Source organism: Acinonyx jubatus, chromosome A2, assembly GCF_027475565.1.
Source record: "Acinonyx jubatus isolate Ajub_Pintada_27869175 chromosome A2, VMU_Ajub_asm_v1.0, whole genome shotgun sequence".
NCBI lineage: Eukaryota > Metazoa > Chordata > Mammalia > Carnivora > Felidae > Acinonyx > Acinonyx jubatus.
Window position 1 is genome coordinate 19,074,544 of NC_069383.1, and position 22,492 is coordinate 19,097,035.

The 22,492-nt window shown below is 41.2% G+C and overlaps 1 protein-coding gene across 4 annotated transcripts in view; it reads left to right on the forward strand.

The window, feature by feature from the left end:
• SLC35B4 (solute carrier family 35 member B4) overlaps positions 1-16,834 on the forward strand; it is a 39,069-nt gene extending 22,235 nt beyond the window's left edge. Inside the window, exons 3-11 of one of the 4 annotated variants that reach the window (XR_008296623.1) lie at positions 2,374-2,476; positions 3,834-3,883; positions 6,700-6,781; positions 7,000-7,060; positions 8,603-8,712; positions 10,019-10,094; positions 13,888-14,020; positions 14,657-14,806; positions 14,925-15,055. Coding sequence is in view for 3 of the 4 variants with exons in the window: in XM_027075505.2 (XP_026931306.1) it covers positions 2,374-2,476; positions 3,834-3,883; positions 6,700-6,781; positions 7,000-7,060; positions 8,603-8,712; positions 10,019-10,094; positions 13,888-13,963; positions 14,807-15,053 (805 nt within the window). In the remaining variant the exon portion in view is untranslated. Of the gene's footprint in view, positions 1-2,373; positions 2,477-3,833; positions 3,884-6,699; positions 6,782-6,999; positions 7,061-8,602; positions 8,713-10,018; positions 10,095-13,887; positions 14,021-14,656 lie in introns of all 4 variants that reach the window. The other 3 variants (XM_027075505.2, XM_053218059.1, XM_053218060.1) reach the window with 3 other exon arrangements.
• The last annotated feature ends 5,658 nt before the right edge of the window (positions 16,835-22,492 follow it).

The following is a 22,492-nucleotide window of genomic DNA, read 5'->3' on the forward strand; positions in this document are numbered from 1 at the left end:
TCACGGACCGCGAGATCACGACCTGAGCCAAAGTCGGACGCTTAACCGACTGAGCCACCCAGGCGCCCCAGAAGGCATTTATTTTTTTAAAAAAATGTTTATTTGTTTATTTTGGGAGAGAGAGAGAGTGGAGGAGGCCTTAGCTGTCAGTACAGAGCCCTATAGGGAACTCAGTCTCCTGAACCATGAATCATGACCTGAGCCCAGATCAAGAGTCAGATGCTTAACCAACTGAGCCACCCAGGTGCCCTCAGAGAGAAGGCATTTTAAAAAAAGAAAGGAGGGACGCTTGGGTGGTTCAGTCAGTTAAGCATCCGACTCTTGGTTTCGGCTTAGGTCATGATCTCCTGGCTCGTGAATTCAAGCCCAGTGTAGGGCTCTGTGCTGACAGTGTGGAGCCTGCTTGGGATACTCTCTTTCTACCTCTCTCTGCCCCCTGCCCCCCACTTATGCACTCTTTCTCTCTCAAAATAAACTTAAAAAAATTAAAATTAAAAAAGAACGGAATTTATTAGCAAAATGTGTGCTGTTTAGGCAAGGTTGCCTTCTAAGGGGAATAGAAGGGGTCGATCAGTAAACTCCCTAGTATTGACCAGGAAACTCTACATTGACTGGTTCAGGGTTACATTCTTGGGGGATTGAAACTGCAGTTGGGTTAGGAATTAAGTCTTGGTTTACTGACTCGGGTCCTTAACCTAAGTGGCACCGTTTGGGGCCTGTGGTTTTCTTTCGATAACCAGTAACTTTGAGTGTGTGTAATGCTGTGTCCTGCGTTCATCGTGAAACTTGTCAAACTCTCCAGACTGTGTTAGCTTAGCCCTGGCATGGCTGCTTGTTAGGGCATTCAGCTCCACGTCTAACCAGCATCATCAAGTAGATTCTTGTCGAGGAAGATCCCTGGAGTCTCGGTGCTGTGGTTCTTCACCCGTGAAAAGACAAGAAAGGTGGGGGGGGGGGGGGAGGGGGTCTGTGCTCAAGGACTTTGAACATGTCCTGAAGGATTTGGAACCACTTACTTTCCTTTGCCATGCATTCTTTAGTCATTTATTTTAAATATTATTTTTTTCTCCTTTTGAATGTATGAGGTTGAATCATATGAAATTGCTGCTTTTCAGCCCTTTTGACCTACCAAAAAAATGGCAGTTTCATATGGCTTAACCTGATAGGGATGAAAGGCATTTGAAGTATTTTCTAGATAAAAATGGGACATACAAGCGCAAAGTTACTTATTTGATTCAATTCATTTATTTGTTCATAATTGTTCGTTTGTATTTGTCCCTTTATCTTTCTAAGTGATTAGGGTTACTGATTTTTTTAAATTTTTTTTTAGCTTTTGCTTTTATTATTATTTAAAGACCTATAAACTGTCAAAAACAGGGACTGTGATTTTAAATACAGATCTATGCCAAATAATATCCTCATTAATTCGGAGGCCACTGGTTCGGAATGTGAGATAATCTTAACAGTCATCCTTAATTTAGCAAATCTTTACTTTAGAAAAGAGTAGTGAAAATTAATAGGAGAAACAAGTGTGTAGAAGAAATAGTTGAGAGAATTGACCATTCCATACAAAGAACTGATGATGATAATTGTGCATTCACTTAAAAAAATCTGTTGAGGGGCGCCTGGGTGGCTCCGTCGGTTGAGCGTCCGACTTCGGCTCAGGTCATGATCTCGCGGTCTGTGAGTTCTAGCCCCGCGTCGGGCTCTGTGCTGACCACTCAGAGCCTGGAGCCTGTTTCCGATTCTGTGTCTCCCTCTCTCTCTGCCCCTCCCCTGTTCATGCTCTGTCTCTCTCTGTCTCAAAAATAAAAAAAAAAATTAAAAAAAAAATCTGTTGATGTCTATCAGATAACATTTTTTAAAATGTTTATTTATTTTGAGAGAAAGCGTGCGTGCACTCAAGCAGAGGAAGGGCAGAGAGAGAGGGAGAGATAATCCTAAGCAGGCTCGTGCTGTCAGCCCAGAGCCTGACACGGGGCTCGAACCTATGAACTGTGAGATCATGATGTGAGCCAAAATCGATAGTTGGACGCCTAGCCAACTAAGTGACCCAGGCGCCCCATCAGATAACATTTTTTGAATACTAGTTTTAAATTGCTTGAAAAATACTTAGAGAGTGTCCTTGAAAAAGATTAAAATAGTATTCCTCGAAACATACTCTATAATTCAGACTTTTTCCATCTTAGTCTAGCTTTGTGATGTATTTTTATATGTACTTAGTATTGACTTCACATTATAATAGTGATACAGTCTCTTAATATAGAGGAACTAAAACAAAATAACCTTTCTAACCACAAAGATTGATTTCCTTCTACCCTTGATTTTCTTGAAGTAGATTTTGTGTGATGTGCTGTGATGTCTGCATTTCAGGTACTATGCTGTGATGGTCACCATGTTCTTCACTGTCAGCGTGGTGAACAACTATGCCCTGAATCTCAACATCGCCATGCCCCTGCATATGATATTTAGATCTGTAAGTGCTGCCGGCTCCCATGTGTATGTTCTTTCAGAAGATGAAGCCAAGAGGGTAGATTGAACACTTGGCAAAAGTAGAAAAGTCTTGTAGTAAGTAAAGTCTAGGGTATAAGAATAGATGTCCTGGATGAGTGAGCATAGGCTGGCTTTCATCTGCAAAGTAAGGTAAAAGGTAGACAGTTGACTTTTATCCCTCTGAAGTCTTAAGAATGATCAGTAAAAGGAGCTGAAATGTTGCCGGGACACAGATTTTATGTTAAATTTCTTTCATCTGGCTGATTTTATATTCAGACTTGGTATGAATGTTATTTAACTTATTACTCATCAATTTTGGTTTCTTTCATAAAATTACATTTACTCTTAGTACATAAAATAGATACATCCCTTTTCTGATTATATATATATATACACACACATATATATACACGTGTATACATACACATATGTGTATATACACGCGTGTATACATACACACATGTGTATATATACACACGCGTGTATATACACATATGTGTATATACATGCGTGTGTATATATACACATGTATATATGTGTATATGTGTGTATATATATATAATCAATTTTTTTTTTTTTAAGCAAGAGACTTGAGACAATTAAAGGGAAATTTTTGATGAAGGTAGGGTTTCTCCCAAAGCAGCAGACATTTTCTTCTTCCACTAGTGTTTGGTGGGAGATCTGCATGTAGTTTGGTATATAAATAAGAACAGTGTGCTCCCTGAAGAACAGGGAAGACTTCAAGGGGAGTGTAGTTAGAATTGCAGAAAAATGCAAGATGGGTTGTCATTGGAATTACAGCACTTCTGTGTAGTCTTGAGATTTTTGTGAGATCGAAGGTGCTACCCCCAAAGGGACTTTTCAGCCCTAATTATAATTACGTAGATAACCTTCAAAGCATTGGACGTGTAGTAGACTTTCAGTAAAGACTTGCTGATTGATCGCCACCTTTCCAAAGAAGAGAAAGACATCCCTGCATGACTTCTTTCATTATTTAAAACCGAGGGTGAGGAGAAGTTTATTAAAACTCTCATAATTTAGATGGAAAATTTCACAATAAGTCTACAATATAATTTATTTCGGCTAGCCTTAGTTTCTGCTCTGACCGGTATTTAGAGAATTGGCCATTTTTCTTGTTGTTATCTTTGAAAGATTTTATTATTTTACATAAGAGATATATGTGGTTTGTACTTTTTGCCATTATAAGAACAAGTGAACCTTATTATTCATCCTGACCTCCTCCTCCTCGGCTCTTTTGCCCACTTGTCCATGTTCATATTTATCTGGAATTATTTGCTTTCCTGGGGCACTAAAACTGTTACTGTTGTCTCCTTTTGTAGGGTTCTCTAATTGCCAACATGATCCTAGGAATTATCATTTTGAAGAAAAGGTAAACAATATACTTTTTTTTTTTTTAACGTTTATTTTATTTTTGAGACAGAGAGACAGAGCATGAACAGGGGAGGGGCAGAGAGAGAGGGAGACACAGAATCGGAAGCAGGCTCCAGGCTCCGAGCCATCAGCCCAGAGCCCGACGCAGGGCTCGAACTCACAGACCGTGAGATCGTGACCTGAGCTGAAGTCGGACGCTTAACCGACTGAGCCACCCAGGCACCCCTAAACAACAAACTTTTGTATTTTATGTCTAGCAAGGCTATCTTGAGCCCCATCCATCAGCTGGATTCCTTTTCTTGTAGTGATGATAAGTTTGCTCTTGATAATTCCTTGTTTCTCAGCTCTCTCTGTAACAGTGACATGCATCTTGAAGCCGTGGACCAGGTAAGGGGCCCCATCTGTTGCTTTGGAGCAGCATTTTCTCTGGGTGGAACTCTTGTCATCATTGAGTCTTTAGTACCACAGTAACCTACATAACCAATTGATTTAGAACGTCACTCCTGTGTAGTCTCTCCTAGCTACATGAGACCGTTTACATTTAAATTTAATTAAATAAATACTTGTATCTTGGTCCCAGTAGTCACATTTTACCTGCCTATAGCCCATGTGGCCGGTGGTGACCGTGTTGGAGAACCCAGATATGGAACATTTTCAGCTTCATGGAAGTGCTGGGACAGTGGTGTCATAGAAGGTGTTTATGAGTATAGCATGATCATCCATGTTAGAAAGAAAATTCCTAACAAAGGGCCCAAATGGCCAAGAAGATAGAATGAAAAGTTTCAGGATTGTTCTATGTGGTTGTCGCCAGTGGCTTTCTCTAGGATATGGTTGGGAATACCAGAAGGCCCTGAGATGCTTTCTCAAAGTGTTTGCCTTCCACTTGTGTCCTGAGCCTTACCCCATGCCCCCAAGGAGGTGAGGCACTGGGGAGAGTCAGCACATTCAGTCTGGAACATTTCTCAGGGAAAGTTCACCCTCGCTGTTAAGATCACAACTGTACAAGCTTATGCCAACTTTTCTGTCCTAGACTCCAGTATTAGAACTCTCTGTGGGAATCTAGAGTTTTTAAGAAATAAGGGCTGTGTCACGAGAAAGATAGTTGTCCTGTCTTGATAGGCTCCTTATCACAAACCCTTTATCTTCTGAGGCTTCTGTATTCCCCCAGATAGGTATGATTGTAACAGATTTCTAGGTTCTCTCCAGGTAAGCATTCATATATACTGGTCAGGTTCGTTACATCGAAGTGACTGCCACGCTTCTTGATAATGTGTAGAATTCACGTTGGGACAGACCTACAGTCCTTCCAGCCTTTGATTTTGCTCATAACAGGGATACCAAAGGACATGTTTTAAAAGGAATGTATTCTCCTGACAGTGCTCCGAAATGTCCTGGGCCTTTCTCAAACATCTCCGTTTCCCTTAAGAACTTATTTTGGGTCTGCTATCTTGAATCTATCCAAGTAAGCCTTTTTGACGCTCCTTGGTGTGTGCTCCCCAAAAAGCAGGTATTTCCCTAAGGTAACTATCTACTACCATGACTTAGTAAGTTAGTATCTCCTCTTGTTTAACCTGAGTAGAGCCTCTTAGGTTCACAGTGTTTTCCTCTTTCTAGGCTTTGAAGACCAAGTCCATACTCGTTAATTTTCATGAATTTTCAGGCCACAATTCCAAACCTCTCCCGATCTTGATCTTTCCAGACCGAAGAGTTCCCTTACTTTTGTATCTGCCTCCTCCAGCACCTGTTTCCTCACCCTGCCCCTCTCCTCTGGCGTGGTGCTGTTGGCCCCTTGAGCTGCTGCTCAGCCAGTCCTTTTGGCCTTTTATGAGGTGATATGACCAGAAGAGTACAAAGTATTTGACTGGAAAACCTCTGATGGTTCCTCCTATAAGTTTAAGTTCCTTTCATTCTTGCCTGAGTCCTTTTGCTTTATCACTAAGAGCCCAAGAGGGATGTTAACGATGTTGTTCCAGTTAATAGGAAATGCTACCGTTCTTACTGTTAGTAGTCCTATTAGTGTCATAGTCCTCCCTTTATCCAACTGTGCCAGCATTTAAAAACATTAGAGGAGCGCCTGGGTGGCTTAGTCAGTTGGGTGTCCGACTCTTGATTTTGGCTCAGATCATGAGCCCAGGCTTGTGGGATCAAGCCCTGAGTCTGGCTCCACACTCAGCTGCTTAAGATCCTCTCCCTCCCCCTCCCCCTCCCCCCTCCGACTTTCCCCCACTTGGACACATGCTCTCTCTCTAAAATAAAAAAATAATAATAATAAAATAAAAGCAACAGTCGAGTCATTCAGACATGATTTACAAAATCCTTTCCTGAAAATGGACAAGTTGAATGATTTCTTTTTCTTTTTTTTTTTTTGAGCACTGAATCCTGCTACTTGGCCATGATATTCTGTTCTTCCTCTTGTGTGTTGTGTCCCTTGACACTCAGGTCTGGGCCCCCTGAAGACAGGGGAAACAGGTGGCAGTTAAGATCTCAGTCGGGCTTTCATTTGGACTCTTGAGCAGAATGGAATGTCATGTCTGGTCTGTGTCATTTTTGGTTCTTGTTTTCTGATGAAACGATCTATCGGTCCACCGACCAATGGAAACTCTTTTAAGCAGCGCTAAGATTGGGTGTTGTTTAGACACCAGCCAGCATCCTGATTCTTTCTCACATGGCCTTACGTGGGAAGTCTGCTAGAAAGTGATCCCCTCAGCCATGTTTTGGTGATTTTTACTCTTAGGCTCCATCTGACTGTGAACATAGTGTGGAAATTCAGATGTGTGCTTTTTTCCTAAGGTGTTCTGGTTCTTGTTTTTGCAGATACAGCATATTCAAATATACCTCCATTGCCCTGGTGTCTGTGGGGATATTTATTTGCACTTTCATGTCAGCAAAGCAGGTGGTAAGAATCACTTCACAAATTATTTATGTTCACTCCTTGCCGTGGGGGCACAGGTACCTATTATTGACGCAATAAACTTAAATGCTTATGCAATAGAAGGATTCGGGTCTCTGCAAGAAAAGAGTGGAGGTGACTGGGTAACACAGATATTTCCTTTGTACCCAAGCACCTTGCATGTAGTTCTAGACTCTATACCGAGTATTTTTCTTATTTCCTAGACCTCCCAGTCCAGCTCCAGCGAGAATGACGGATTCCAGGCATTTCTAAGGTGGTTACTAGGCAAGTACAGTAATTACAATGAAGCTAATTGCCTCTGCAGTTCTGTTGGCTGAACTTTCTCCTAAGGGACAGGTTTGTTGGCAAGAAGCTTTGGCTACACAGATGATGCCACAGAGGAGAGAGGCACCCGGGGTCGTCATCTGTCTCTGAACTTTGGTGTTCGGAACATGAAAGAAAGACAATGTCCGTGTTCAGGGTAGCGTGTTCTACAACATGGATCCACATTTCCACGGCTGCCACTGGAATAGTTTCTGGTTGCCTGTCACACTCACTGGGAGCACTGCTTCGAGTGTCCATTACTTCATGAGCTGTCTGCTGAGCAGGAGCTTCTACATACGAAGGGCACGTTAGAGCAGTTGGCTCTTGAAATTTCCAAGGGGCTCATTTCTGAATCTTAGATTCATTTTCTTCATAAGTTAGCTTTTCCCTAATGAGTGTTCCCAAACCTGACTGATCAGCAGAGTCTCCTAGGGAATCTTTAAAAATACAAGTATCTCTTTGTGGAAGTCACGAGACAACCCCTGCAGAGCTCTGGCCTCACACTGGATGACACGGAGGTGAAACTCTTTCCTGCTTAGCCAGGTAGCAGCAGTACCAGATTGAGACCAAGTGGAAGAGAAGTAGCAATGAAAGGTCTCTGTTCTCCGTGCTTCTTGGCTTTGAGACTTCATCCTTTTAGGTTGTTGTTCTTAACATAGAAAGATCTTTATGAGCTGTTGGAAAAACACTTTATCCAACAAGAAAAAGTTGCAAAGGATACGAACACACAATTCATGGGGAAAACATTAGTGTCTGATCATTGTATGTTCGGCCTCAGTAGTCTTGGCATCAAAGAAATGCAAATTGAAACCAAAATGCAGTCCCTTTTTATTTTCGCTCTATCAAATTGGATAATCATTTATTATTATCCTCATTGCTGCTGAGGGTGAAGTAAGACAACCATTTTTGTATAACCTGTTTATGGTAGAAATTGACATAGCCTTTCTGGAAAAAATGGATGTATTGAGTTTTTAAAATAGCTACAACTTTTGAGTCAGTAATTCCATTTTGGAAAGTCTGTCCTAAGGAAATAATCAACATTTTGTTTAAAGATTTAGGTAGAAAGATGGACAGTGATTTTAATGGTAAAATAACTGGAAGTAACCTAATGAGGCTCATGTTATAATAATACATTTAACTATGGTTTCTATGTGCTACAATAATATGGAGCCATTAATTCATACCTTTGAAAAAATTTTAATAAACGACTTGAAGGAAAATCCAAGAAAAAGATCATGAAGAAAGCAAGATATAAAATTGTATATTCATTATGATCCTGTTTTTTTTGCATAAAATAAGTAAATAAATGTATGTAGGGAGATAGAGCAAGCTATTAAGGAGTGGGTAGTAATATTGTAGTTAATTTTTATTTCTTTTAAAAATTTTGTGCATGTTCTACAACTAGTTTGTAATATATGTAGAACCTTAAACAATCAATGTTCTTTAGGAAAATGTCTGGAAATGAGCAAATCTAATTCTTATAACCCAATTTTTGTTTTTTAGGTATAGGGGCACTGACTTTTGCTCTTCTGATGTCAGCAAGGATGGGTATTTTCCAGGAGACCCTATACAAACAATTTGGGAAGCACTCGAAGGAGGCTTTGTTTTATAATGTAAGCAATTTTTTGAACCTGGGGAAGACAAAAAGTACTGAGTCGTCACATGTCATTTCAAATGAAATACACGTTTTTCTGATGTCGTTGAAGGACCAAGTACTTTTAGTAGGCTACTAATGGTGTATTCTGAGCCACAGTTCTCTATAGGAGACTATTGTGCTCAGTCGGTGTGAACCTCGTGTGTCTGCTAGGCAGGAACGACCCCCGGGGATGAAGAACCTTCACCCCCCAGGTCCCTGTAGGTGAAGTCAAATTAAAAGCAATATGGAAACTTGGAACAGGAAAATGAGTCCCAAAGCAACATGCCAGGGAGGATGTCTGCAGCCAGGCAGGCATTTGGCGGTGGGGGGGTGGGAGGTGCGGAGTCCCTCCCAGTGGCTGTCTTCCTTTGATGGAGAGTTTCATTAGCAAGTTCTGTGTGCTTCCACTTTTTTGTTGTAAAACTGCTGAGCGAGAGCCACCTCCTCTAACTGTCCTCTTCCTCCAGCGTCTCTCCTGTGGAGATAACATCCAAAGCACAGCCCCTCACCGTCCTGGCTGGTAGGGACGCCTTCGGGGTCTGTATTCAGAGATTCCTTCACCGCCAGCTTTCTGTACTAAAGTTGCAGACCATCAATTTGAGATATTTAATGGGAGCTGGAGTATGTGTCTGGGAATTTAAAAAATAAGGAACAATCGGTCCGGTTCACACCTTTGTTTTAGAACGGTACTCGGCACAGAGTAACTGCCTGTAACGTTAGCTCTGATTCCTTATTGTGGTGGGTTATTGTCAGGCTCGTTCATTCATCTGTGCCGACCTGTTGTGTCTTCTTCAACCCCTTTTTATTCTTGTCTTCATTTTATTTTCCCTGACCTCATATTGTCCTCAAATCTCTTTTTCCCTCGAGTTTCCTAAACTCCCTGAAATTTGCCTTTGCTTTATAACTTTTAAATCCTTGTATTTGCTCAGCCATTTTCAAAAGTAGCAAAATACAGCAAATCCTGTGGGCAAGATGACTGGGAGTTAATTTCCCTTTTGTTGAGGGAAGGATGCCGGCTCCATTTTTTTGTTTAGTGATGTTTAGTGATGATCATCTGATTCTGTTCCATAAGGGCAAGAGCTGTAGTTTGGGGTTGACAGCACGCCTTTCAGGGTCACGTGGGCGGAAGCACTGGATACAAATATTTAATTTAGCGAGTCTAAATTCCTTTTCTTGACACTGCTTGTCAAACACCTTGTAAAACTTAAAGTCACTGTAAAGCCGCTGTAAATGTTCTGTGATGTGTTTGCATTTCAATTTACATGACGTCTTCCTTCCCACAGCACGCCCTTCCCCTCCCGGGTTTCATCTTCCTGGCTTCTGACATTTATGACCATGCGGTTCTGTTCAATAAGTCTGGTGAGTGTGGGCATCTCTGGGAGAATTACCTGACAGTTTCTGGGATCAGCTCTCAGTTTTCCTATTGACTTGACCACCGCTTCTTTTCACGGTCTTATCCAAATCCCTGGTTTCGAACCTCCCTGTTCCGCCTTCCGGGAATATAGTGCTGTTAATGAGCAGTTGCAGCAGCAAAAGCTTTTACGGGTGCTTCTCAGATACTTGCCAACGAAGTTAGAGAACTGCCTTCAGATTTTCTAAGTGTCTTCATCCTCACCACAGAACGCTTTGGAATGTGTGTGTTTGCATTTGCATGTGGCACGTTTGGTGTTTTGAGGATGCAAAGACCTAGCAATAACACACTGCAGGGGTGGGACCACGAGAAGCCGGGCAGCAGTCCAGCTCTGTGTTCCCGCACATCTTTTTTTTGGCTGGTGAAGGCGGACCTGCTCACAGACCCAGTCCTAGCCTAGCCACCTGGGAGCAAGGGGAAGCAAAAACCACGAGGGGGCTTTTTTCCAAGGTACAGGGTAGGTAGGCAGCAGGAATAAGCAAAATTAGTTCAAATGTCTGCAGGGTAAGTTAGCCATTCCTTGTTAAAGTGGCGAGTTAATAAGCTAGCTATAAATTGCCAACTAACTTGAAAGAAATTACTTATCTCACGTGAATATCTACTAAAAGACATGGCGTTATACAGACAAATGAACACACAGGAACAGATACACGTTTGTAGAATTAAGGCTTTACGTGGCTCGTACCTAAAATGGTGAGGACATTTTGTAGAATGGCAGTGTGTGCTCTGTAAAACTTGTTTGCCCTCTGAAGTCTGAACATGCATATTGTGAGGTTGTGATTGTGACTGCTTTCTGTTTGAGTTTGCTGTGTTTGCCTGTCCCATTTGCCCACAAAAAAAAATGTGTAATGAAGGTAGTGTGTTAAAGTTTCTAAGGCTCTGAATTACTCCATTTCTGATTTTCGGGGTTTTTTTTGGAGATCTCATTGACATATAGCCATTTTTGTCACAATGATTTTTAAGGTCCCTTGAGAGTCCCCACACAGCAAAGGGCTATTAAAATAAACATCAGATTCCTTGGGATTGATTTGATTTCGTTCCTAGAGCGCTCTTCTAAAAGTCACAGGGATGGGTGTTTATATAAAATCTCTTTTAGAATCTGCCTTCAGCTCATACCTGCGTTGAATATATGCTTCTTTCTCTTGCTTGCTTTGAGGTTGTCTCAGATGAACCTGTTATCCTTGAATTTGCTAAGAGAACTAAAAATCCACCTAAATATTTTAAGTCCTACTGATTGATTCTTTTCCCAGCAAATCGATACAGTGGATCTCTGAAGTTATTAAACAGTAATAATACTTGTTAACTTTCTTTTCATTTCAGTACATGCTAAGTGTTTCAAAGACAGTAGAATGCCAGATTATGGGGATTTCCCACTAGTCCAGACATACAGTTATAGCAAATTATCTTTACATACATGGCTTTTTATTTTTTTGCAAAAGAAAAGTAACGTTCATTTACTAACCAGGTTTCAATATCACTGTCCGAATTTCCCAAGTTATTCTGTATAATTCAGACCCCACAAACAATTGAGCAATTTCAAAAAAGTGATGAAGGGGCACCTGGGTGGCTCACTTGGTTAAACCTCTGATTCCTGATTGCAGCTCAGGTCATGATCTCACGGGTCGTGAGTTCAAGTCCCACATCGGGCTCCATGCTGACAGTGCGGAGCCTGCTTGGGATTTTCTCTCTGCCTTTCTCTCTCTGCCCCGCCTCCCTTGCTGTGTCTCTCAAAATGAATAAATAAAAACTGAAATATCTTAAGCTACAAAATTGGAAACTTAAAATTCTCTTTGATCTTGATTATTTTGTTTCCTCCCAAATATTTACTGTGCAAGCCTTGATTATATAAAACTAATATGAGAACATATTTAAGAGAAGAAGAGTTACCATTCCGTTGCCTGACACGTCAGCTAATTTCATTTTCCCAGTTTCCTTCCAGATATTGTTTATGTATATTCTTGCCTAGTTGTCATCCTAGCACGGATATAGTTTTATACTTGCTTTTTCACTTTCCTTCTTTATATGACTGTATATAATCTTCATGATTTTTTAAATTTTATTTTGTACTTGCTTTTTCACTTTCTTTCTTTATATGACTGTATATAATCATGATTTTTTAAATTTTATTTTATACTTGCTTTTTCACTTTCCTTCTTTATATGACTGTATATAATCATGATTTTTTAAATTTTATTTTATACTTGCTTTTTCACTTTCCTTCTTTATATGACTGCATATAATCTTCATGATTTTTTTAATTTTAATTTTTTAATGCCTTATTTAAAGTTCCTTTGCCATACATAGCCATTGCTCTAAGATTGGCCATTTAGATTGATTCAGTGTTTTATCATAAATAGTACTGTCATCAATGGAGAACTATTTTTCATCTTTTGAATTAGTGAGGATCAATTCCCAAGAATGCATATAAATACTTTATTGCCCCTTAAGAATTATGAAATTGATTTTTTTTTACAAAAATGCACCAATTGCTACTGCCAGCCGAGGCTGCTGGTTCCACTGCCACCATTCCAGATTAGGATTTCATCTTTTTTTTTTTTTTTGACGTTTATTTATTATTGAGAGACAGAGAGACACAGAGCGTGAGCAGGGGAGGGCCGGAGAGAGGGGGAGACACAGAATCCGAAGCAGGCTCCAGGCTCCGAGCTGTCAGCACCAGAGCCCGATGCGGGGCTCGAACTCACAAACCGCGAGATCATGACCTGAGCCAAAGTCGGTCGCCCAACTGACTGAGCCACCCAGGCGCCCCTCATCATTTTTTTTTTAATGGTTATTTATTTTGAGAGAGAAAGCAAGCACGTGCATGCAAGTGAGCACAGGCAGAGAGGGAGAGAGAGAATCGCAAGCAGGCTCCACACTCAGCACAGAGCCTGACGCAGGTCTCCATCCCACGACCCTGAGATCGTGACCTGAGCTGAAATCAAGAGTCGGACACTTTAACCCACTGAGACACCCAGGCGCCCAGGATTTTACAAATTTTTAACCGCTGTTTTAATAAATATAAAATGGTAGAGCCTTTTTTAATTTAGAATTCTCTCATCACTAGTAGGATTGAATATATTTTCAGATGGCATTTAGTTACTAGTTGTCTTTATTCTTTTTTTTTTTTTCTTTTTTAAGAATATTTATTTATTTTTGAGAGACAGAGACAGAATGCGAATGGGTTGGGGGCTGAGAGAGAGGGAGACACAGAATCCGAAGCAGGCTCCAGGCTACGAGCTGTCAGCACAGAGCCCGACGCGGGTCTTGAACTCACAAAGCTGGGAGATCATGCCCTGAGCCGAAGTCAGCCGCTCAACCGACTGAGCCACCCAGGAGCCCCTAGTTGTCTTTATTCTTGTGTTAATTGTCAGCTGAGACCATGTCATTTTTCACTGCTCTGTACTTGAGTCTTTCTTTGTAAAGTGGGGTCCTATTCAGGTGAATGGTAGAGAGCTTATTTTACAATTAAAATTAATGATAACCTAATGCTTAAGATTCTCTCTCCCCCTTCCCCTCTTGTTCACTCGCATGCTCGCTTGCTCTCAAAATAAAAAATAAATTAGAATTTAAGACTGGTGTAGCGTGGAATCAGGGCAAGTGAAATGGTGTACGATCCAAATCTCTTCGCTAGGGGAGTAACGTTACTGTCTCTATTATGTTCAGTCTGTATCACTTTGTCCAAAAAGATGAAGACTTACGCTGTCCTAAATGTATGACTGTATCCCCTTTTAATCTTTGCAGAATTATACCAAGTTCCCTTCATTGGTGTGACAGTGCCCATCATGTGGTTCTACCTCCTCATGAATGTCATCACTCAGTATCCTTTGCACCCCTCTGCCATGCCCTCCTCTTGTGTCAAAGTAACACAGAGAAGGTTTGTATTCCTAATGGTGCGGTGACCTGAGTTTCGCGTCTGCCTTGATCTGAACTGCAGGAGACAGAGATTCCCATCCAGCCTGGGCTTTTGGGAACAGCCAGAGTTGGTAGCGCTGCAGGTCAGCAGGTCATTGGGCACATAAAGGAGTTGCTGTGGGTGGCGTGGAGAAATCCGTGGATAATTCAGTATTGGTATGTGACAAGAATGCTCTGTGATTTCTCCTGGAGTTTTTCAGCAGCCTCGGACATTTCACCAGCTGCCACAAAATTCTGCCCGAAATTTCAAACTAATTAAAGCCTAATTTTGTAAATGGCTCTCTTGAACGACCTTAAGTACACTATAAAAACCGTTAAGTCTTTGAAACAATGAAACAGATGGAGCTCGATCTCATTCCTCCGAAGTCACCTCAGAGATTTGCCCGCGGAGTTCCTTTTGGGACGAGAGGGTCGAAGGGCTGAGGGCCAGGTCCTATGAAGTAGGTTTGCTGACCTTTCCTGAAAGTGTTACCTCCTGTCACTATGGGGGAGGGGACCCTCACTGTAAGCAGTGGGAAGAATTCAGAACAAGAATTCATGCCTTCGGGCAGTTTCAAGCTAGGGTCCACCAACGAATGGCAGGACATTCATTCTGCAGGATATTCTACCAGGGAGGAGACTCAGAGCAGCCATCACCCATCCCTGCGTTTTCTGGTTCTTAGAATATGAACATTTAAACCATGCCAGAAGGTTCTCCCTGGGGTTCTCTTGGCAGTCTACAGAAAACCACCTTAACCCACCACTCCAGGTACGTGTGCATCCGGGGTGTCTTTATCCTCACCACAGAATGCGCCTCCCTTACCGTCACCCTTGTCGTGACTCTGCGCAAGTTTGTCAGCCTCATCTTTTCCATCTTGTACTTCCAGAACCCTTTCACTCTGTGGCACTGGCTGGGTACCTTGTTTGTCTTCGTTGGGACCCTAATGTACACAGAGGTGTGGAACAACCTAGGGACCACAAAAAGCCAGCTTCAGAAGGAGGACAAGAAGAACTGAGGTCACCCTGGAACAGAGAGACCAGTGTCAAAATGGGCCAGGGTCTGGTGAAGGTCTGGCCACCGTTTCGCTTTTGTTAATGCTGAAGTATTGAACCAGCCATGTACCAGAGAACCCTCAGAACGAGGGACGCCTCAGATTTCTTACTGCTGTAGACACCAACGTTTGTGGACTCTGAATGGAAACCCCGCAACCCTGAAATAGAAGTAAGAACAGTTGTCCACTATTGAACAGCCAGTTGGGTTGTTACTTGTTTACCAGAATATTTAGTACTGTTACTTGTTTATTGAATTCTGAGTCCTCAGAGCTTCTAGTTTTTTATCCGTGGTCTTGGGCAAGATGATCTCTTGTTGCTATTCTGATGGTTCTCTGCCATACAGTCCTTATCATCCTGTGGCCTCGTCCCTTTTTTTTTTTTTTGTCACCTTTCCCCTCCCCCCTCCCCCCCAACCCCAGCAGCACTTTCAGCCAGTCAGACGCTCCAGGGATCATCATCAGGAACAACTGAGTGGCCAGGTGAACGGAGACACCAAGGACGTTGGCCTGGGAAGGAAACAGTCATCCTGTGAGCTGAGCCCTGGTAACGCTGGAGCAGGACTGATGGGAATCCTTTCCCACAGCTTTTTTTTTTTTTTTCCCCCTATGCAAAAGTCTTCTATTTTCTGTGCTGGAAACAAACCTGCAGCATATCTCTATGGCACAAAGTTAATAAGAAAGAAAGGTCGTGTATGAATTGGGAGAGACGTTCTCCGTGTCTTCTACATGAACCCCGTTAGCTCAGAGATGCGATGGTGACGCCAGGATGGCGGGGAGAAGCTGGCCCTCGTCAGCACCGAGAGAGCCACAGCTAAATGTTCGAAAGGCTTCTTCACCAGAGAGATTCAGCCCTGCCGGTCAGTCTGGTAAAAGTCCTGGTCCGTCAGGCTAAGGAGTAGACTGATACATGGTGGGTGTGGGTTGTGGTGTGTAAGTCAGGTCAAATCACAACTAAAATGAAAAGTTTTTTGGGTTTTTTTTTCCTATGAGGTATCTTAATGTTCTTGATGGGTAATCTGCGGGGGCTTGGGAGGTCGTGTGTTTTACTCCGTGTAGAAACCTGCCCCCCTTTGGCTGATCACGTCGGAGGTGTAGTTTCCCTCCCTGGGAAACTTTGGAGAAAGAGGAACAATGTGAACGTAGAGTGTAGAGGTGTGTGCGCACTCGCGTAGCTTGTGTGATAATATTGGAGGAGAGAAGAGCGTGAAAATCTGTTCTTTTATTTTCTTGTTCTTCACTCCGCCCCAGACCTTCATTAACCTCCCACAAGCACATGCTTTTCTTTTTTGCACACAAAGGCCTTTCATGTTTTTCTGGACGCGGATTGTGATCTTAAATTGCGACGTGGCTCTCCGGGTCCCCGTGGCTCACTCTGTGGTGTGTCGTGTTTCCTTCTCTTTCTGCAGCTTTTGTCTGAGGGGGTCTGACATAAGTGTTCTAGAATCTTTGGGTCGCTCTGGGGAAGTAACTTAAGTTGCCTCGCTCGTTCCATAACGTGGATATTGTTTCTCCATCTAAGTCACAGGGTTTTCAGACTGATATGTCGTTCTGGACATGGACAACTTTCTAGTGCTGGTAGTGATTTATTCTAAAAGATGGTGAATTTGGTATGAACCCATTTATAGAACCAAAAGGCATTTTCTTTGAAATACGTAGAGCTCCTCAGACTGATGGTGCTATGAATAGCATCTGTTAAATATCCTCTTAAAAACAAAAATAAAAGCTACTTTTGTAAAAAAAAAAAATCACTTAATAGAAGAACCTGCCCCTGGGGGCTATCGGATTGCAAGTGTCTGGAGTCTTAACAGGCTAGAACCTTACCTAACTTAGTGTCCTTTTTATGTCGATGAAAATTTGTAGTAATCGAAATGTATTGGTGTCCCCAGAGAGCATTTAACTGAGTCTATTCGGTTTTAGATTCTGGTTTTAGGGAGTATATGTTCCTCTCAGATGAATACCTCTGCTGGTTTTATTAACCAGAGGTTATACGTGGACAGATTAGTGCACTCACACAATAAAATAGAACACATAACAGAATGTCTCAAATGCCCTGTGAGTTGATTTTTCTGTCTAGTGGCCAGAATGTAAGAAATAGATGTCTAATGGACACTAGTTAATACTTTCATTAGAAACTTTTTGGGGGGGGGGGGACCATTTATTTCCATTAGATAACTGGCTTTTCATTCCAGGTTGAAATTAATTTCAACTTGTATTAAAGGGGCAAATAAACCATTTTGTAGAAAACCGGACCCATGTAACCAGAAGAGAATTGTCTATTAAATGCTTCTCTTCTTTCTCTGGGTCAAGACTATGTAACTTTGTACCCCATAGATAGTTTGTTTACAAAAGAGGTTTGGTGTTTAAGAGCAAAGATCAAATAGGATGACACTAGCGAGAAAGTATTGTGTGCGTGTGTGTACCCGTTTTAACACCTTGACTGGTATCGTAAAGTAACAGGAGAAAATGGTAGATATTTGAATTATATTAACATAGTGTCTCCGTAGCCTTTACCACAGTTCCGTTGTCACATTATAAATGCTGTCTTTTTCACTTTTCATTAATTTATTTTTGATCCTGTATTTTCCTTTTCATCCAACAAAAGCAATTATTAACGCTTGATAGAAACTTGCAAGTTTTAAAGTACTAGGACATACTCTCGTCTTTCCCCCTTCTTCCTGCGCAGTTATCCTAAATGAAATGCTACAGTACTGTATTCTTCTGGGAAGATTAATGGACATTTTTAAAAGGTTCTAATATCTTGGGGTCATTTCTTGAGCACCTTTGCCCTATTTTTTTTCCTCTCCTCAGCACCACCTCCAGTTTCTTCACTGCAGCTTGTGTTCACGTGTGTAGTTTTCTACTGAGCAACACCTATAATCTTGTATGTTTAGGCCTCTATTCTTTGGGGCCTCTCAGATGTTTTTGTGGGTTTTTACAAGGTATTTATATCTGTGTAGCACGTATTTGTTATACATGGTTAGCAGCATTGATACTTGGAGTGTGAGAATATCTGGCCCATATGTGAGTATATGTATAGCTAAGTATGAACATAAGGGTTAATGTAAAAATGTTTATATATTTTGTTACCTCAAACTGGGGCTGAGAATCTTAACTACCATTCCCTTCTGTGTTTGGAAAATAATTTTTCTTGCTCTTTTCACCCACCTTGAGCTGACTTTATTCAACAGTGCCAAACGCCTATGAGGGTGTGGGCGGGGGGTGGGAAACCTCAGGAAGTATTCAAAGCCCATGAGTTAGCTGTGGGCCTGCTCATGGGTGGACCAGTTGGCATGTTAGAGTGAAGGGGAGGAAGAAATTTTCCTCTGTCCAAGGTTCTTCCTGCTGGACTCGAAATTAAATTTACATGAGACCGATTAAGAGGAGAAAAAAAAATCAGTTTTATTTTGTGCACACAGTACCCATAATGAAACTGACACCCAAATGAAAGACTAAAGCAGGCACTTAAAAAATACATACATTTTAGACAGTAAATCTGTCAGGAATTGATAGGAAAAGAAAATGAATGTTTGGGAGCATTAGTAAGGTCTCGGGCTGTGGTTGTAGATTAGTAAAAATGTAAGCAAGTTTATTTCTGCAGATTTGTTTTTTATTAACGTTTATTATTTTTGAGAGAGAGTGACAGAGTGTGAGCAGGGAGGGAGCAGAGAGAGAGGGAGACACAGAATCCGAGGCAGGCTCCAGGCTCTGAGCCGTCAGCACAGAGCTCGATACGAGGCTTAAACCCATAAACCACAAGATCATGACCTGAGCCAAAGCCAGATGCTCAACCAGCAGCCACCCAGGCACCCCTCTTGGTTTGTCGTTTGGGGCACCTGTGTGGCTCAGTTGGTTAAGCATTCGACTCTTGATTTCAGCTCAGGTCATGGCCTCACAGTTCATGAGTTTGAGCCCTGCATCGGGCTCTGTGCTGACAGTGTGGAGTCTCCTTGGGATTCTCTTACCCCTCTCTCTTTCAAAGTAAATAAACTTTAAAATAAAGATGTAATTTTAGTTCCTAGAGCAGGGAGGCTACCTTTCATGTGAGAGATTTATTTTCTTTCAAAAGGGCAGAGGAGGGTCTGAGTGTCCTTGCACTGGCTATTTACCACATAGCTTCAATTCAAAATGATCAGTATGCCATTGTGGGACATTAAGGGGGCCTGTCCTTGGCCCCTACATTTCCCTCCTCTGAAACTTCCCAGGAAGTTTCACACATTAAAAGTTGAGTTGGGGGCACCTGGGTGGCTCATTTGGTTAAGCATCCAACTCTTGACTTCAGCTCAGGTCATGATCTCATGGTCGTGAGCTCAAACTCTGCCCTGAGCATAGAGCCTGCTCTAGATTCTCTCCCTCAGCCCCTCCCCTGCTCGCACTCTCTCTCAAAAAAATAAAAGTTGACCTGGTAGGTTGTTCTGTCTCCATGAACCAGTTTCTGAGTTCTTGAGAATAGGTCAGTTTAGTTAAACTCATTTCAGGAGGTGGTGATGTGTTCTCAAAGTCCGATGGTTCAAATCAGGTAATGAAAATCCATTTCTGTGGAAACAAAAGCAATGATTAATGATTGGATCAAATTATAAACCAGTTTCTGAGGGTAGCCAGTCAAGTGAATTTCTAGATGGAAGGCAGTGACAATCTGGCATATATTCTTGGTTTGTAGTTTGAGTGTCTGATGATTTTTTTTTTGAGAAGCCCATAGAGCAACAGACATGGAAAATGTCTACATATGAGCTGTTGTGATTTCTGTTAAGTTTACATTAAGTTGTTTATATTCAGTTTGCAGGGCTTCAGGAAACAGGGCAGTTTTATCAGATTATTCCAAGTACAAAAGATGGGCAAAAACCCAACATGTTGGTTTGGAGAGTTGTAGCCAGGCATTGGAGAAAACCAGAAGACATCAGGATCTCATCCAGTTTATAATGAAATGTATTAGAATATAATATTCACAAAGGTATGTTATTAAAACAATTTTTACAATCACACTCCTTTTTACCAAAGACAGCTAATTAAAATTTGTTTGCCAAGGAAGTCTAGTTTTTTAAAACTTGGTCTGATTATTTACATAAGTGCATCAAGAATAGCGATTGATTGTATAGGCTGTTTTCAGACTGAACTTTAACAGCCTCTCAAGGTCTAAAGCCAGGCCAGATACGTGCCACAGACTTCGCCTGTAACACATGCAGATTGGGCTAATTTCTTCTCAAGGTGCAGGTTCTTGCACCTGCCCAGAAGTGACCTTCTCTGTTCACCTGGTAAGTCTGATGGGAACCCTGTAAGCAAGGTGTCAAGCTATCTTTCCAAGGGGCTCTATTGGTTCCATAAGGCCAATCATAGTTGCTTAAGCTGTCTGGTTAGATCTGAGTTTATGCATGTTTCCTTCAAATATGACATTCCAGTCAAAGCCTTGGTAATATAACCAGTGTTTCTAATTGTGTCCTGGTACTCTTACTATTGAACTTGTGCAGATGAATGCACAGTAAAACCTTGGGTTGCGAGCATAATTCATTCCGGAAACATGCTTGAAATCCAAAGCACTCCTATATCAAAGCGAATTTCAAGAAGCATTGGCTCAGTTGTGATCATGTGACATTAGGTGTCACATACCACTCCTCATCACTCATTTATCAAGTTAAAATTTGTAAGAAATGTTTGCTTGTGTTGCAGAACACTCAGAACCAGTCACTCGCAATCCGGGGTTTTACTATATTATGAAAATGTAAGAACACAGAGTTTTTTTTGACTTCTGAAGGGATCAGGGAAAAAAGACAAAATATGCCTTTGTGAAACAAAACATTTATCAAATTGATGTAAGTTATAGTTAGCTTAAGAGAAAAAATTTCTTTTAATCTGGAAAAACAAATCATTAAAAAAAAAATGTTTCAACAAATGAAAATCCTAAAAATTATAATCCTCAGTTCATTCAGTCCCATGTTACTCTTGTTTTGCTTACATCTAGTTCTTTTATTAGTTCTGGAAATCCTTACCCAGTTCAGTTGTGTGATCTTAATGTTATCAGAAACCTGTACTCAGATTTCTTTCCATGAGTATCAGTGCAGATGAAACACATTTGCAGGAAGCTTTGTAACCACATCTAAGTTATAGGTGTTGTAAATGACAAAAGACTTAAAAACGCCCATAGCTAAAGATCTGAGTAGTGTTCATTACGATGCAGTTGACAGGGAAATTTGGTTACTTCTTTGACACACATTTCAAGATAATAGGACATAACCTGATTTCTAGGAGTTTCATACAGTTTTTATTGTCTGGCTATGTAAATATAATCTGAGAGGGTTTAGTATCACTCATTTGACAGTGTTTCCCATGTAACTCAACAAGATTAATTAGTGTAATCTCTTTTTTTATATAAGGAAACCAAATGTTTTGAAATATGCCATGGGCCCTCTGGAATATTTTGGTTAGATTGTGATGAAAAGACTTTTTAGAATTTAATTGGGGGAAGTTTGTACATTTTATTAAATAGGATCACAGATCATTATGAACTATCTAACCAAAGTGACAATAAAAGATTTTAAAGGCAAATATAGAAGGTTACATAATTGTGAGCAAAGCTTGTCTCTTTTAATATTGATGACTCAGTTTTCCTGAATGCTTGTTTTTAACGTGTATTTTTGAGAGAGGGAGACACTGAATCTGAAGCAGACTCCAGGCTCTGAGCTGTTAGCATAGGACTCAACACGGGGCTCAAACTCACAAACCATGAGATCATGATCTGAGCCAAGGTCACATGCTCAACTAAGGCACCCCTATAAACCAAACTTTTTAATGTTAAAACTTAAATTTATTCTAGTCTTAGCCATTACTGGCCATATATAAAATTCTTTTCTATAAACCTATAAACTGTCTTTTTTACATTAAGATTTTGTCCAAAGTTTTCTTTCAACAAAAATGTATTGCCACCACATACCATTTTCTTATTGAAAACAATTTCCTTGTACACAGAATTGTTTCCCTTATTTTGCGTAGCTTTAACTCACTAATTTGGATTCTTAACACTTAGAAACTCTAATTTCTAGTGGAAACGAAATAGTGAGTGAAGTTTGTGAAGTAGGAAAACCTTGATCTCACCTTCTGCATGGACACGGTGAATCTATCTCTCCATAGATAGCAGTTCCTCCTGGAGAACCGAGGGCTGACTAGACACCTTCTGCACAACAGAGGTTGGAGGGAACACCTAGAGAACAGCAAAAGAGGTAGGGATTGGGGTTTCCAGTTATTATCATGTCTAACAGTGTAAACTGCAGTGGGGAGGGATAAAATTGAGGGCCTGTGAGATTTATCTGTTTTGGGATACAGATAAGAAGCCATGGTTTAAAAGGGCAACTAGAATATAAGGGCACTAGCTCTCCACCAAGCAGTAGGGGGCCTGCCACTGTTTACACTCCTCC